The following is a 16,218-nucleotide window of genomic DNA, read 5'->3' on the forward strand; positions in this document are numbered from 1 at the left end:
TCTTCACCGCCTTTTTAATATTTAATTGGCTTTTTATAATGTAACATTTAGATTTCTTTCTTTCTCTTTATATTTATATTCTTAGTGGTTACCTTGGGGATTACAATGATCATCTTAAACTTGTAACAACCTAGTTTGAGTAACACTAATTTAGCTTTAATATTATACACTTGGTACCTCCTATATATCTCTATCCCTTCCTCTTTGTATTATTATTGTCACAGATTATATTTTATACAATGTATACCTATTAACAAATATTTATGATTATTATTTTATGCATTTGCCTTCTAAAAAAAGAAGTAGTGAGGAGTTACAAACCAAAAGTACAATAATAATGGCTTTCATAATTACCTTTACCAGTGTTCTTTATTTCCTCATTTACCTTTGAGTTTCTTTCATTTTAGCCTGAAGGGCTTCATTTAGTATTTCTTATAGGGTAGATCTTAGTAACACTCTCTTAACTTTTGTTTATCTGGGATTGTCTTAATTTTTCCTTCATTGTTGAAGGATAGTTTGCTGGAGATAGAATTCTTGTTGGCAGTTTTCCCCCCCAGAACTTTAAATGTTACCCAAATGCCTTCTGGCCTCTGTTGTTGTTTTTTGGCCTCTGTGATTTCTGATGAGAAATGATCTGTATTGAGATTATTGAAATTATCTATTAATCTTATGCGATGAGTCACTCCTCTCACTGCTTTGGAGATTTTCTCTTTTTCTTTCCTTTTACAATTCTACTATAATGTGTCTTAGTGTAGAGCTCTTTGATTTTATCTTTCTTGGAGTTTGATAACCTTCTTGGTTGTTTAGATTCATGAATTTCATCAAATTTGGAGTTTTGGGCCATCATTTCTTCAAAATTCTTTCTTCTCCTTTCCCTCTGTTTTCTCTTTGTATTCCCATAATGTGTTTGTTGGTTATACAAATATGTATGTTGATGGTGTTCCCCAGATTTTAGACTGTGTTAACTTTTTTTCATTTTTCTTTCTGTTTCCTTAGACTGAATTATTTCAATTGTCTTGGTTCTTTCTTCTGCTTGATCAAATTTATTGAACCCTCTAGTGACTTTTTCATTTCAGTTATTGTACTTTTCAACTCCAGACTTTCTATTTGGTTCCTTATGTTATTGTTGTTAATCCTCACCCAGGATATTTTTTCATTGATTTTTAGAGAGTGTGGAAGGGATGGGGAGAGACAGATAGTTAAAAACATCGATGTGAGAAAGACACATCAATTGGCTGCCTCCTGCACTCACCCCAACCAGGGCCAGAGATCGAGCCTGCAACCGAGGCACATGCCTTGACCAGAATCAAATCCAGGACCCTTCAGTCTGTGGGTTGATGCACTATCCACTGAGCCAAGCTGGCAGGGTCTATTTGGTTCCTTTTTAATGATTTCTATCTCTTGACTGGTATTCTCATTTTGTTCATACATAATTTTTCTGGTTTCTTTTAGTCCTTTGTCTGTTATTTCCTTTAGTTCTTTGAGCATGTTTACTTTACATCTTTTTGTAGCACGTCCAATGTCTAAGCTTCTTCAAGAATAGTTTCTGTCAATTTATTTTTTATTTTGAAAATGCCATAGTTTTTGTGTTTTTGGTATATTTGGTGATTTTTTGTTGTTGTTGAAAACTGGACATTTGTATACTAGAATGAGGGAATATTGGAAATAAAAGTTTACCCTTTCCCAGGATTTGCTGTTTTTTTATTAAGTTATAGCTTGTGTTTTGACTGAGATTTCCTTGAATGCCAGTACCTTAATATAAACAAACTAACAAAACCAAAACTTAAAAAATTTTTTTTTCGTCTTTGAAGATGACTGTGCTGGGCCATCCTGCACCCTTCCCTCCCCACTGGGGATCAAGCCAGCAACCTTGGTATGTGCCCGGGCCAGAAATCGAACCATGAGCTCCTGGTTCACAGGTTGATACTCAACCACTGAGCCACAGTGGCCGGGCTGGGCCATTCTTTTAACACTTAATCAAGCTCTTTATAATTTTACCTCATCTTTCACTTCCTGCTTGCACTGAGATTATAGATTAGTCATTGGTGAAACTTAGGATCTTCTCAGGGTTTTTTCTGAGCACGGTTTCAATCCTGGGCATGTACCAGTATATACAACTACATTTGAATACCCTAATTTCCTAAAGATAATCTCTGGCTTTTCCTCCTAAACCTTGCACTGTATTGTATGTCTTAACCATATTTCACCCCCCCACACACACACACACACGTAGAGCTGTGAGTTTTTCTAACCTTACAGTGTTTTTGAGCAATTCATAATCATTGCTTTTCTACCCTTAGTGGGTTTCAAATTAGGAAAAACAGAACTGAGTGCTTTATGTCAGCCCTGCAGGTAGCCCCTGACAGGTTAGAACAAACACAGTAACTTGCAAATAAGTTCTGCTCTACTCCTCCAGAACCAGGGACCAGTGTGTCACACTGGAAATGCAGCGTCCTATCCTTAAGACAGCCACTAAACTGGAGATGGAGTGGGACAAGGGTCAGTAAAAATGTATAAAGCTTTTCTACTCTTTAAATTGCCTTAAACCTTTGACTATTTTCCAGAGTTCTGACAAAGTTGGTTCTGACATTTTCTGGTTCTGTTTTTCATATTTCTATGGAAGGATGGAAGTTTGGAGTTATCTATTCTGCCATTTTGCTGATGTTTAGACTTCACTTTTTGATGTGAGAAGCACCATACTCAAGAGTGAAAGGAAATGATAGCTTTTATCTTAAAGGCTATTCACTACAGATATATTTTAAGCGTTTTGATAAACAGTCCTGCATTGCCTTCCCAAAAGTTTGCAGTTCTACACTACAAGTGATGTATGAGACTATTGTTCCTTCATACATTCACCAACACAATAATTTTTTATTTATGCTATTTTATCAGGGAAAGAAAGTTTCTCATTTTAATTTTAAACTACATTTTAAATGCTTTAGTAAGAGTAAACATTTAAAGATATTTATTAGTCATTTGGAATTCTCCTTTTTTTAAAAAATATTTTTATTTATTTACTGAGCTACACTGGCTGGGCTGGAAGTCTCCTTTTGAGAATTATCTGCATCTTTTATAACACCTGTAAAAAAAGTTTTTTTGTTTTTTTTTTTTTTTAAATATATATTTTATTGATTTTTTACAGAGAGGAAGAGAGAGGGATAGAAAGTTAGAAACATCGATGATAGAGTAACATCGATCAGCTGCCTCTTGCACAACCCCTACCGGGGATGTGCCCACAACCAAGGTACATGCCCTTGACCGGAATTGAACCCGGAACCCTTCAGTCCGCAGGCCAACGCTCAATCCACTGAGCCAAACCGGTTTTGGCTGTAAAAAAAGTTTTTATTGACTTTTAGAAAGAGAGGAAGAGATAGGGAGAAAGAGAGAAACATTGATATGAGAGAGAAGAAACATCTGTCAACTGCCTCCTGCAACCCCCATACTGTGAATTAAGCCCATAACCCAGGTATGTGCAATGACCAGGAATCGAACTGGTGACTTTTTGGTGCATGGGATGACACTCAACCAACTAAGCCACACTGGCCAGGGCTTATACCATCTTTTATACTTTTTAAATTTTAATATTTATTGAATTTATTGGGATGACATCTACACTAATAAAAGAGAAACATGCAAATTGACCATCCCTCCACTATGCCCACCAGCCAATCAGGAGTGCATATGCAAATTAACCCAACAACGATGGAACAAGACTAAAGACAGCATAGAAGGAAGCCAAGCACTGCAGAAGGGAGTGAAGCGGCGGAAAAGGGAGTGAGGTAGCAGAGAAGGGAGGGAAGCTCCGGCCGCAGGAAGCCCTATTCTTGCAGGAATAGGCCCAAGGAAGCCCTATTTTTGCAGGAATCTTCCTGCAACAGGCCTCTAGTTGGTTAATAAAATTACATAGTTTACAGGTGTACAATTCTATAATACATCATCTCTATATTGTTTTGTGTGTTTACCACCTAAAGTCAAGTCTTCTTCTATCAACATTTATCCTTCCTTTACCATCTTCTACCTCCCCAACTTCTTCCCCCTCTGGTAATCACCATACTGTTGTCTGCATCTGTGAGTGTGTTTTTAAAATATATTTTTATTGATTTTTAGAGAAAGAGGGACAGAGAGAAACATTGATCGGCTGCTTCCTGCATGCCTCCTACTGGGGATTGAGCATGCAACTTGGGCATGTGTCCTGACTGGGGAATCAAACTGATGACCAGTTGGTTTATGGGTCGAGGCTCAACCACTGAGCCACACCAGCCAGGCTATGAGTGTTTGTTTTTTTGTTTTTGTTTTTAAAAATATATATTTTATTTATTTTTTACAGAGAGGAAGGGAGAGGGATAGAGAGTTAGAAACATCAATGAGAGAGAGACATTGTTCAGCTGCCTCCTGCACACGCCCTACTGGGGATGTGCCTGCAACCAAGGTACATGCCTTGACCAGAATCCAACCTGGGACCTTTCAGTCTGCAGGCTGACGCTCTATCCACTGAGCCAAACCGGTTAGGGCTGAGTGTTCATTTTTGTTGTTGTTTTTTTGCTTAATCCCTTCACCTTTTTCATCCATCCTCCCCAACTGCTCCACTCTAATAGCTATCAATCTGTTTTCTATATTTATGAGTCTGTTTCTATTTTGTTTATTTATTTTGTTCATTAGATTCCACCTATAAGTGAAATCATATGGTATTTGTCTTTCTCTGACTGGCTTATTTCACTTAGCATAATACTCTCTAGGACCATACATGTTGTCACAAAAGGTAAGATTTCCATTTTTTTATGGCCAAGTAGTGTTATTGTAATGTACCATCACTTTTTAAAAAATATGTTTTTATTGATTTTTTAGAGAAGAGAGGAAGGGAGAGGAAGAAAGAAATATTGATGTGAAAGAGAAACATTGATAGGCTATCTCCTGTACACCCCCTACTGGGGATTGAGCCCACAATCTGGGCATGTGTCTAGACCTGGAATTGAATCCTTGAACTTTTGTTGCATGGGACAATGCTCAACCAACTTTTGGTTGATTGAACCACAATGAGTCACACCAGCCAGGGTTACCACCACTTTTTTATTCACTAAGCTGCTGATAGGCACTTGGGCTACTTCCAAATCTTGGCTATTGTAACGAACTCTGCAGTGAATGGAGGGAGGGGTGCATATATTCTTTTGAATCAATGTTTCAGGCTTCTTCAGATATATTCCCAGATGTGGAATTGCTAAGTCAGAAGGCAGTTACATTTTTAATTTTTTGAGGACACACCATATTGTTTTCCACAGTGACTGCACTAACCTGCATTCCAACTAACAGTGCACAGGGTTCCCTTTTCTCTGCATCCTTGCCAACAATTGTTGTTTGTTGACTTATTGATGATAGCCTATCTGACAGGTCTGAGGTGATATTTCATTGTGGTTTTAATTTGCATTTCTCTGATGATTCGTGACATTGAGCATCTTTTCATGTGTCTATTGGCCATTTATATGTCCTCTTTGGAGAATTGTGTATTCAGGTCATTTGCTCATTTTTAAATTGGATTATTTGGTGTGTGTTTTTAGTGTTGAGTTGTGTACGTTCTTTACAAATTTTAGATATTAACCCTTTATCAGATGTATCATTGCTGAATATGTTCTTCCATTCAAAGGGCTCGCTTTGTATTTTGTTGGTGGTTTCCTTTGATGTTCAAAAACTTTTTGGTTTGATGTAGTCTCACTTGTTTATTTTTTTCCTTTGTTTCCCTTGCCGAAGAAGACATATCAGACAACATATTGCTTTGAGAAATGTTTGAGATTTTGCTACCTATGTTTTCTTCTAGGATTTTTATTGTTTTGACTTTTACATTTAAGTCTTTTATACATTTTGAGTTTTATTATTGTGTATGGTGTAAGAAGGTGGTCTAATTTCATTTTTTTGTATGCATCTGTCCAATTTTCCCAACAACATTTATTGAATAGACTATCTTTACCCCATTGTATCTTCTTGCCTCCTTTGTTGAATATTAATTGACCATAAAGGTGTGGGTTTATTTCTGGGCTCTCTATTCTATTCCATTGATCCATAGGTTTGTTTTTATGCCAGTACCTTGCTGTTTTGATTAGTATGGCCTTGTAGTATAAGTTTGATACTGGTAGCATGATTCCTCTACCTTAGTTTTTCTTTCTCAAGATTGCTGTGGCTATGCAGAGTCTTTTGTGGTTCCATATAAATTTTTGAAATATTTGTTCTAGCTCTGTGAAATATGCCATTGATATCTTAATAGGAATTGCATTGAATCTATAAATTTCTTTGAGTAGTATGGAAATTTTAATGATGTTAATTCTTCCTACCCATGAACATGGTATATGCTTCTACTTATTTGTATATTCTTAAATTTCTTTCTTCATTGTCTTATAATTTTCTTAGCTCCATTCTAACAGCTGTCAGTCTTTTTAACATCCTTGGTTAAATTTATTTCAAGGTATTTTTGATGCAATTATAAATGGGATTGTTTCCTTAGTGAATTTGAATGTAAACTCTACAGCAGTGCAATTTACTTCAGCAGAAATCTGAAATTATAAGGGGAAAAATCTAACTTAATTACATCTAGGTTCTTGTAAACTGTCATAAAAATGGAAGGTAGAAGTTTTGGTGTAAATAGTTTGATAGTGACAAAATATATTTTTTTTACTCACCATAAAGCCTGATATCATTATTGTAATTAAAAGCAGTCTTATGAATTATGACCTAGATTTAGAGGGGGGGAGAAAAGCTTTCATTTGCCTATACCATTTATATTTCCAAAATTTTATGTTTTCAAAGACTCTATTGAGTACATCTAAAATCATAACACCCATTTATTTCTAACCCCTGAGTCAAGCATCCCTTTGTACACAGCAATGGTTTTTTTAAAAATATATAATGGAAAAGCCAGGGCTCAAATTAGCCAAAATTGCAACTTAGCTACTCTCTGAGTAGCTGCTTCTTTGCTTCTTTCCTATCTAGTCCATAGCTATATAATGTTCTGGGGTTCGTGCCTCAGATTTTACATGAGAGAATAGCACAGTGCTCAAGTATGATGGGGGAACAGACCTTAGATCTCCCCTCTGAGACTCTTTGGTGGTGGGAAATAAAAGAACATAAATATGCAGATAATTTATATTTCCTGATACAGGGTCAAGGAAATGATTCCTCCAAGGCCACCTCTTACCCGCAGGACAGGAGGAGCTCAGAAGGCAAGTGCCAAAGTCAAGGTGAAACTATAAGTAATAAGGTGTTGAGTGCATCATTTGAAAATAAGGCATGGATTTTTCAGAAGGGGTGAGAAATTGTAGCTTCTAATCTATATCTTCCTGTATCTATTTGTGACCAGTGGCTTACAAAGAATAGTATTCAGCGTTTGATCTTTGGCTGGTGGTCTCTGAGCTGAGGAGAGAAGAGCAATTTATACCTAAAGTATATTGAATATAAAACACAATCCAGTTTCAGAACTCCATTCCACGTCTTGACCTCTTTGAGGTCTCTTTACCAGGCATTATATATTTTCCTAGGCGGTAAGTGACTACCACATGCAGATCAAGACCATTTCTAGAGCCATTCTGGATGAGTATCACAGCATGTTTGGAAAACAGGTGGCCAAAGTGGAGGGTGATATAGATAGTGAAACCCTGGAGGAGCAGAAATGCCAGCTCAACTATGAACTTAATTGTTCTGGAAAATACTTTGCTTTCAAAGAACAACTCAAGGTAAATATTCATTTATTTAATTATTCTATGGGTTTTATGAAGCAGCTACTCTACATACCTCATTGTCATTTTTCTATGGTTATGTTCGACTGTGCTCCCACCTGTCTTGCTACTGGTGCAGAGAACTATGTTCTCCATGATAGAATGTAGGGAGAAGCTCCACTCCTGCAGAGCCATAGAACAGTTCAGTATGCTTTCCGAATGTGAGCTTTTAAGAAACTGATTCTTCTCTCGAAGTTAGGCCAGATTTTGAGTCAGATTTCATGTTGCTTTAGCAGGCAGAAACTCTATACCTGGGACTGATTCCATGACTGATTATCTTTGTCTCCTATTACAAACCTTTCCCTAATCCATAGAATTACTAAGATTTGAGAAATATTTGCTTAATAATAATTTCCTGAATAATAATGGCTAACGCTTATTGAGTGTTTGCTCTATACCAAATTTTAAAATGCTTACGAATTTAATTCTCACAACAACCATATGAGGTGCTCCGCATTTTACAGATGGAGAAATGCAATATTAGTTGATTAAGTAATTTGCCCAAGATCACAGAGCTAGTAAAGGTCAAAGATGGGACTCAAATTCTGGCAGCCTGGTTCCAGAAATCATGTTCTTAACTTCTATACCGCACTGCCTCTCTGTGTGCATTTACTATGTGCCCTGCACTGTATAGACAAATACAAAGAAATCAGGTGGAAGTAATAAAGTAAAAAACAACAGATGATCATGGAGGCAAGAGGCTGTTCTCAGTAGGTGGCAAGGTCACATCTCAGTTTGATTCTGGTTCTATTACTAGCTGGATGACCTTAGTCAAGTGACTTTACCTCTCTGAGCCTCAATTTATTTGCCTAACAATGAGGGATAATATTAATATTATTACATGGGGTTGTTATAAGCATTAAATAACATAATGCATGCAAAATGCTTTATGTTATAAAAACTTTATGGGCCTGACTGGCATGGCTCAGTGGTTGAGTGTCAACCTATGAACCAGGAGGTCATGGTTCGATTCCCAGTCAGGGCATGTGTCCAGGTTGCGGGCTCGATCCCCATTGTGGGTCGTGCAGAAGCCAACCAACTGATGATTCTCTCTCATCATCGATGTTTCTCTCTCTGTCTCTGTCTCTCTTTCTCTCTCTCTACCCCTTCCGCTCTGAAATCAATAAAATCTATTTTTTTAAAAACCTTTATGGTATAAAACTTGGCAATGTTAGCTTGGGGAGCAGGAGTGGGGGGAGAGAAGCAGCAGATGTCCTGGCTATAGCAATATGTTATTTGTAATGCATCTTAAGCATTACCACCCGTTATTTCTTTCTGGCTTCTCAATCATCTTCTGAAATAAGATAGTAATACCAAAAGTACATATCTATTTAACAAATGAGGAAACTGAGATACTAAGTATAAAATAACTTATGAGGTTGTACAGTGGCAGAATTAAAACCAGAATTTCATTCTCCAGATTCGCAAATCAGGCCTTTTCCCCTTGAATCATGTGGCCACCATAAGAGACATAATGCATAAACGTAATGCTAAGGTTTTCTTCAGCTTTATGATGCTCTCCACACAGTATGAGTCCTGCATTGACCATATTAGGATGATGATGACATCAGGAAAAGAAGTCATATAGAGTATGTTGATTAGGGAGAAATCTGTGAGCCAAAAGTTTAACAGTCACCAAGGGAGAAATCAATTACTTTCTGAAATTCTGATGAACCTTAGACCAGAAACTCAAGGGAGGCCTGTGCTGCCTGTGCTCTAGCCCAGTGGTCTGTGTCTCTTGCAGCATGCCGTGGTAAAGATTGTGAGAGAGAAGTACTTGAAAACAATACCGTTTGAAAACCAAGAGGAACTGCAGACATTCATTAGTGAGCTCTATGTGTTCCTGGTGGATCAAATGCATGTGGCCTTAAACCAGGTAGGTATTCAAGAACTAAGAGCTCTTCCTTTTCTTTGTAGGGCATCAGAGTTTCCCCTGAATGATTCCTTTCTTCCTTGTTTCTTCTCTTCCTGAATTCTACAGGTGTTTAGTGAGGTATCTGCTCTCTGCTAGGGACTGAAACACAAAGATGAATAAGAAAATGCCTAAATTATCTGGGGGAGAACAATCTGTATGCTCTTTCAGCTTCCTAGAAAATTAATTTCATAACTCATAAATGTGATAGATAAAAAAGAGATAAAATAGGCTATTTAAATTATGAAATGAAAATGACCATTCTGTTTATTCTGTGAATGTGTGCAATTCTCACTTTTTTGTCTTTAAGACTGATAATAAAAATAAAGAAAAAACTATGAGTTTTCAGATATTATACCTGAATGACAATAACACTTCAAATATGCCTTTTCTATTTGAAGGTGCCGGTCTGCTTTCCTCCCACTTGTCTGTTTATATCTATTATTTGCACAGCTTGCATCTTGCCTTCATTTGCCCCCACCCTCGTAGTCTGTCTCTAACCAGCTATGCTTCCTCAAACCCCCTATTCTATTTGCTCTTTTCTTCACTGTTTCTTTCTTCTCTGCCACCATCACTTTTCTCTCACTTTCTTTTTTTGTTGTTGTTAATCCTCACCCGAGGATATTTTTTCCATTAATTTTAGACACAGTGAAAGGGAAGAGGGTTGGGGGATATAAAGAGGGAGAGAGAAACATTGATATGAGAGAGCCACATCAATTGGTTGCTTCCCACATGTGTACTGAACTGGGGCAGGAAATCTGCAATCCTGGTATGTGCCCTTTACAGGGAATCGAACCCGGGACCCTTTGGACTGGGGGCCAATGCTCTGACAACTGAGCCATGCCGGCCAGGCCTCTCTCACTTTCTTTAGCCTCCCTGAAGAGGTAGGCGAGGAGTGTCTAGTATTCTCAGACTAAGACTATAATTCTGCCTTAGGCACAGATGATTTGAATGATTTGAGTTGGAAAGCAGTTGAGCATGAAATGGCAATTACTGTTGCCTTATGTCTCCAAGGAGCCACTGTCTAGTAGAGACAGGCATAAAACACAAATAACTGTGGTAGAGTGAGGTAAGTGCTGGGACAGAAGGGTGTCCATGGTAGAGCAGGTTAGAGGATGCCTAAAGAAAAAGTGGTAAACTTTACTGAGACCTTTCAGGGAAGGATTTACAGAGGAGCTGTGTCTTGAGTTGGGCTTTGAAGGCTAAAAGGAAGTTATCCAGGGGGATGTTTCAGAGCATTGGAGTCATAGGGAACATAAAAAAGGCTTGGAACCTTGGAAGAATATGATCTATACTGGAAGCCCAGTGCACGACATTTGTGCACTAGGGGGGAAGGCGGGGGGAGGGAGGGTCCCTCAGCCAGGCCTGCGCCCTTTCACAGTCTGGAAGCCCTCTAAGGATGTCTGACTGACGGCTTAGGCTCACTCCCCAGGCCTAAGCCACAGTGGGACATCCTTAGTGCTGTCACAGAGTCAGGCTGCTATGCACACCAGGTGTCAGCCCAGCTTATGGGAGTGCACTGACCACCAGGGGGCAGCTCCTGCATTGAGCGTAGGATAGAAACTACACACAGTTCAGGAGTGGAGGTTGAAGTGGTGAGGGCCAAAGAAACAGGAGATGAGGCCAGTTCTTGGTGGGGGAGTGTAGTGTGGAGTGGGCTTTGTATAAAAAACATTCTAATAGAAGTATGTAGGATGGGTTAGAGGTGGTGAAACTGGTGATGTTAACTGATTCTTACATTGTATAGAGGAAAAGAAGTAAAAACTTCTTAAGTTTAAGGCTTAGTGATTGGGTAGCTGGTAGTACCATTGACCAGGTCAAGAAATACAACCTGAGTAAATTTGGTGGGAGGCAATTGATGTTTAATTAAATTTTGAACATTTGTTTTAGTGGGATTTTGCTCAAGAGAGAGCAAAATGAAATATGGAAAGCCATGAGTATATAGATGAAGCTGCCTAGAAAAACATAAGTGGAGAGAAGAATGAGCTGCTGGTAGAACCCTAGGAAAACCACCATTTAGAGGATGGAGAGTAAAAACATTAATGAAAGAGGCAGGTGAATTGTTAAAATGGCAAGACAGCCAGAAGCTCAGAGAATAAATTTTTAAGAAGAAAAAGTAGTCATCATTATCAAATATTTTTAGGAATTCAAGAAAAACAAAATTCTGTGGTGGGAAGAGGAGGAGTTGGTTAAAAGGTACAAACTTCCAGTTATAAGATAAATAAGTACTAAGGATACAATATACAGTATGATGAACATAGTTAACTCTGCTATATAATATATATGAATGTTTATGTTAAGAGTTCTCATCACAAGGAAAAAATATTTTTATCTTTTTATTATATCTACTAGAGGCCCGATGCACAAAATTCATGCAAGGGGCTTGGCCCTCACAGCCCCCGCTGCCTTGCAGCCCCACAGCCCCGTCCACTGGTCATTTAGAAGGTCGTCTGGAAGGTTGTTCCACTGTCCAGTCTACTTAGCATATTAGCTCTTTTTTTTTTTTTTTTTTTTTTTTTTTTAATTTCTTTATTGATTAAGGTGTCACATATTTGTCCTCATCCCCCCATTCCCATCCCACCCCTCTCCCCATATTAGCTCTTTATTATATAGGATATGAGATGATGGATTTGAACTAAACTTATTGCAGTAATCATTTCACAATATATGTAAGGCAAACCATCATGCTGTGCATCTTAAACTTATACAAGTGATATATGACAATTATATATCAATAAAACTGGGGGGATAAACAATTGGAAAGTTTTTCATTGGATTTGACAATAAGGAGGTTATTTTTAACTTTTACATAGCAATTTCATTGGGCTAATAGAGTGGATTCAAACTATAACAAATTGAGGAGTAAATGAGTGCTTAGGAAACAAGTAAATATAAACTCAAAAAATTGAAAGATGAAGGGAAGAAGTAGGAAAGTAGTAGCTAGAAATTACAGAGATTTTTTTTTTTTTTTTACCATAGAAAATCTTTTAGCATGTCCACAGATTTGGGAAAAGGTGTCAGCAGATTGGGAGAATGTGAAAATAGAGGGAAAGGAGATAATCAATGGCAAGCTCAGCGTATATAAGTGGGAAAGGATTAAGAGTTTAAACATGGAAGGATTAGCCTTATAACATGGAAGGATGCTATGCCTCTTTCTCTGAGACTGAAAGGAAGAGATATGATGGATGTAGAAATAAACATTTTAGGTGTGGAGTTCAAAAATTCATGAATTTTGCCCTAGCCGGTTTGGCTCAGTGGAAGTGGACAGAGTGTCAGCCTGTGGACTGAAGGGTCCCAGATTCAATTTCGATCAGGAGCACATGCCCGGGTTTTGGGCTTGATTCCCAATAGAGGGTGTGCAGGAGGCAGCCTATCAGTGCTTCTCTCTCATCAACGATGTTTCTCTCTCTCTCTCTCTCTCTCTTTCTCTCTCCCCCTCCCTTTCTCCCTCCCTCCCTTCCTCTCTGAAACCAATAATATATCCTATATACTAAAGAGGTAATATGCAAATTGACCATCACTCCAACACACAAGATGGTCGCCCCCATGTGGTCAAAGATGGCCACCCCCATGTGGACACAAGATGGCCGCCACAAGATGGCCGGCAGGGGAGGGCAGTTGTGGGCGATCAGGCCAGCAGGGGAGGGCAGTTGGGGGTGACCAGGCCTGCAGGGGAGTACAGTTGGGGGGGACCCAGGCCTGTAGGGAGGGCAGTTGGGGAGGATCAGGCCTGCAGGAGAGGGCAGTTGGGGGGAACCAAGCCTACAGGGGAGGGCAGTTGGGGGTGACCAGGTCAGCAGAGGAGAGCAGTTAGGGGTGACTGGGCCGCAGGGCAGGGCAGTTAGGGGTGACCAGGCCGGCAGGAGAGGGCAGTTAGTGGCAATCGGGCTGGCAGGGGAGCAGTTAGGCATTGATCAGGCTGGCAGGGGAGTGGTGAGGGGGTGATCAGGCTGGCAGGCAGAAGTGGTTAGGGGCAATCAGGCAGGCAGGCAGGCAAGCAGTTGGGAGCCAGCAGTCCTGGATTGTGAGAGGGATCCCAGATTGGAGAGGGTGCAGGCTGGGCTGAGGGACACCCCCCACCCCCTGGTTCACGAATTTTGTGCACAGGGCCTCTAGTATATATATATATAAAGGTTGAGGGATTTCTTGCCTAATTATTTCTATTTCCTTTGTGAAGTAACATCTTTACTGAAAGTGAAGAGGATAAGGGTTGAATGACAAGCTTGAAGAAAAAGAAAAAATTTAGATATTGCATCACTTTATGGTATATGTTGCTGAACAAGGACAGATTACATAGTTTGCTAATAGTATTAAAGGCCTTCAGCCAAGACTGAATGCCAGAAGAGTCTGTGGCAGCTCAAATATCTCTATTTGTATATAGTTTTCCTCAGGACCAGATAGCAGCCCCTATCTAAAAATGAGGTCAGGTTATAGGAGTACTCTAATTTGGGAGTTTCCAGGACAAGTTCAGGAGAAGGAGAAGGATGCCTGGGACTTGAGTGTGCTGGTGATAGAGTAGTATGTGTGGATGCTCATGAGGTCTAGGCTTATCCACTTGGGAAATGATGGGCATATTGGAAGTGAAGGAAATGAAGTCAGAGAGCAGTTTTAAGGGGACTAAGTGATCAAAGGGTAAAAGACTTATAATGTGGGTTCTGGGAGTGGGATAATAGAGGTAGAATATTTTGGGTTTGGGTCTGGAAGTGTCTTGCTGGAGGGATTTTGAGGTCAAGATCATCAAAATTAAAAAGAACAAAGAACAGAGGCATAAATCAATTTTCAGCAGCTCTCTTAGGCCCATCTCAAATTTACTTTACTTTTCACATCCCTAAGCAACTCTACTTGTTAAAAAGTCACTGATATTATTTTGACTTCTAATTAAAGAATTTTGGGGTGTCTTCCTTGGCCAAAGTTTCTCATCCAGGATATTACTTAATACACCAGACTTGCTTTTCTATCTGGGTGTATAGAATATATTATTTTTCTTGGTGCCCTCCTACCTTTCTGGCTGTTTCTATAATGTATCCTTTGTAGAGTCCATCTGTATATCTATCCCACTAAAAGCTTCCAAAGCTTTAACCTTTATCTCCTGTTTTCTTGATATTTGAAGACCTTAGTTAGTATGTGTCAACCTTTTTCATATCATGGCACCTGAAAATGATAATAATTTTCCATACACCAGAGAAAATAAAGAAATCTGTTTGAGGTCAGAGGCAACTTGCTTAGGGATAGTGACTACCCTGAGGACTGAGGAGAGCAGTAATTTTTATTCATTTCCATGAGCTCAAACTGTTGGTATTTAGATACAAGAGCTTCTCTTTCACCATTGATATTTCTCTCTTGGTTCATTCTTTACTCTTTTACTGTACTGGCAAGACGTAAGAAACCTCAATATCATTTTAGACCTCATGACTGGAGTCTCACATCTGGTTTATATTTCTAAAACTTCTCTACTTTTAATTGTTTTATTTTGTCTGATTAACATTTTGATGTTGACAAGATCATGCCAGATGACATCCAAGGTGCTGTCCCAACCATTCATAAGAGTAGCGAACAGCTTCGACTCTTTGCATTTGAAGCAGAAGTCAATGAGGACTTTGAAATGGCAGCAGTATATTATGAAGAGGTAAACATCTTCCCAGTGGTTGTTGTTACTGTTATTTGTACAATATGGGTATAGTAAATAGTAGTATTTTATTATTTAAAATCCAACTTGATTAGTGAAAGGATAGACACATAGATCAATAAAACAGAGTCCAAAAATAGGTCCACACACATAAGGTTATTATATTTTTGACAAAAGTGTAAAAGAAATTAAATGGACAAAGTATAGTCTTTTCAAAAAATGGTGTTAGAACAGTTGGTAATCATATGCAAAAAATAAACAAACAAACATTTGACCTAAACCTCAAACATTCTATAAAAATCAGCTGAAGCTTGGCTGGTGTGGCTTACGCACCAGGAGGTCGCTGGTTAAATTCCCAGTCCCCAGTAGGGGGCTTGCAGGAGGCAATCAATCGATGTTTCTCCCTTTCTCCCTCTCCCTTTCTCTCTCTAATTTCAGTTAAAACATATTTTAAAAAATCAACCGAAAATAGATTGTAGATCTGAATGTAAAATATAAAACTAGGAAACTTTTAGGAGAAAATCTTCATGACCTGAAGTTAGGTAAGGAATTGTTAGACATGACACAAAGCATGATTTTTTAAATTGATAAATGGAACTTCATAAAAATTAAAAACATATGCTCTGTGAGAAACACTGTTAAGAAAAAAAAAAAGAAAAGGTACAGACTAAAAGAAAATATCTACAAAACATATATCTGACAAAGGATTTGTTTCCAGAATATTAAGAACCTCAAGACTCAATAATAGAAAAACAACCAAATAAAAATGGGCAAAGGAATTGAACAGACACTTTGCTAAGGAGGAATTAAGTATGCTAAATAAGAACATGAAAAGATGTTCAATGCAAATTAAAACCAGAATGAGATCCCACTGCATATTTATTAGAATAACTAAAGTGAAAAGTGCTGACAATACCAGGTAC

General features: G+C 38.5%; 1 protein-coding gene across 4 annotated transcripts in view; it reads left to right on the plus strand.

The window, feature by feature from the left end:
- Window positions 1–16,218, plus strand: part of CFAP70 (cilia and flagella associated protein 70) — a 103,441-nt gene that overhangs the window by 54,625 nt on the left and 32,598 nt on the right. For 3 of the 4 annotated variants that reach the window (XM_054728738.1, XM_054728739.1, XM_054728740.1), the window contains exons 13-16: window positions 7,145–7,205; window positions 7,521–7,715; window positions 9,502–9,633; window positions 15,170–15,295. In XM_054728738.1, the coding sequence (XP_054584713.1) occupies window positions 7,145–7,205; window positions 7,521–7,715; window positions 9,502–9,633; window positions 15,170–15,295 (514 nt within the window). The remainder of the gene's footprint in view (window positions 1–7,144; window positions 7,206–7,520; window positions 7,716–9,501; window positions 9,634–15,169; window positions 15,296–16,218) is intronic. The other variant, XM_054728741.1, reaches the window with a different exon arrangement.

The sequence above is a fragment of the Eptesicus fuscus genome, chromosome 17 (genome assembly GCF_027574615.1).
Source record: "Eptesicus fuscus isolate TK198812 chromosome 17, DD_ASM_mEF_20220401, whole genome shotgun sequence".
In the NCBI taxonomy this organism is placed as follows: Eukaryota; Metazoa; Chordata; class Mammalia; order Chiroptera; family Vespertilionidae; genus Eptesicus; species Eptesicus fuscus.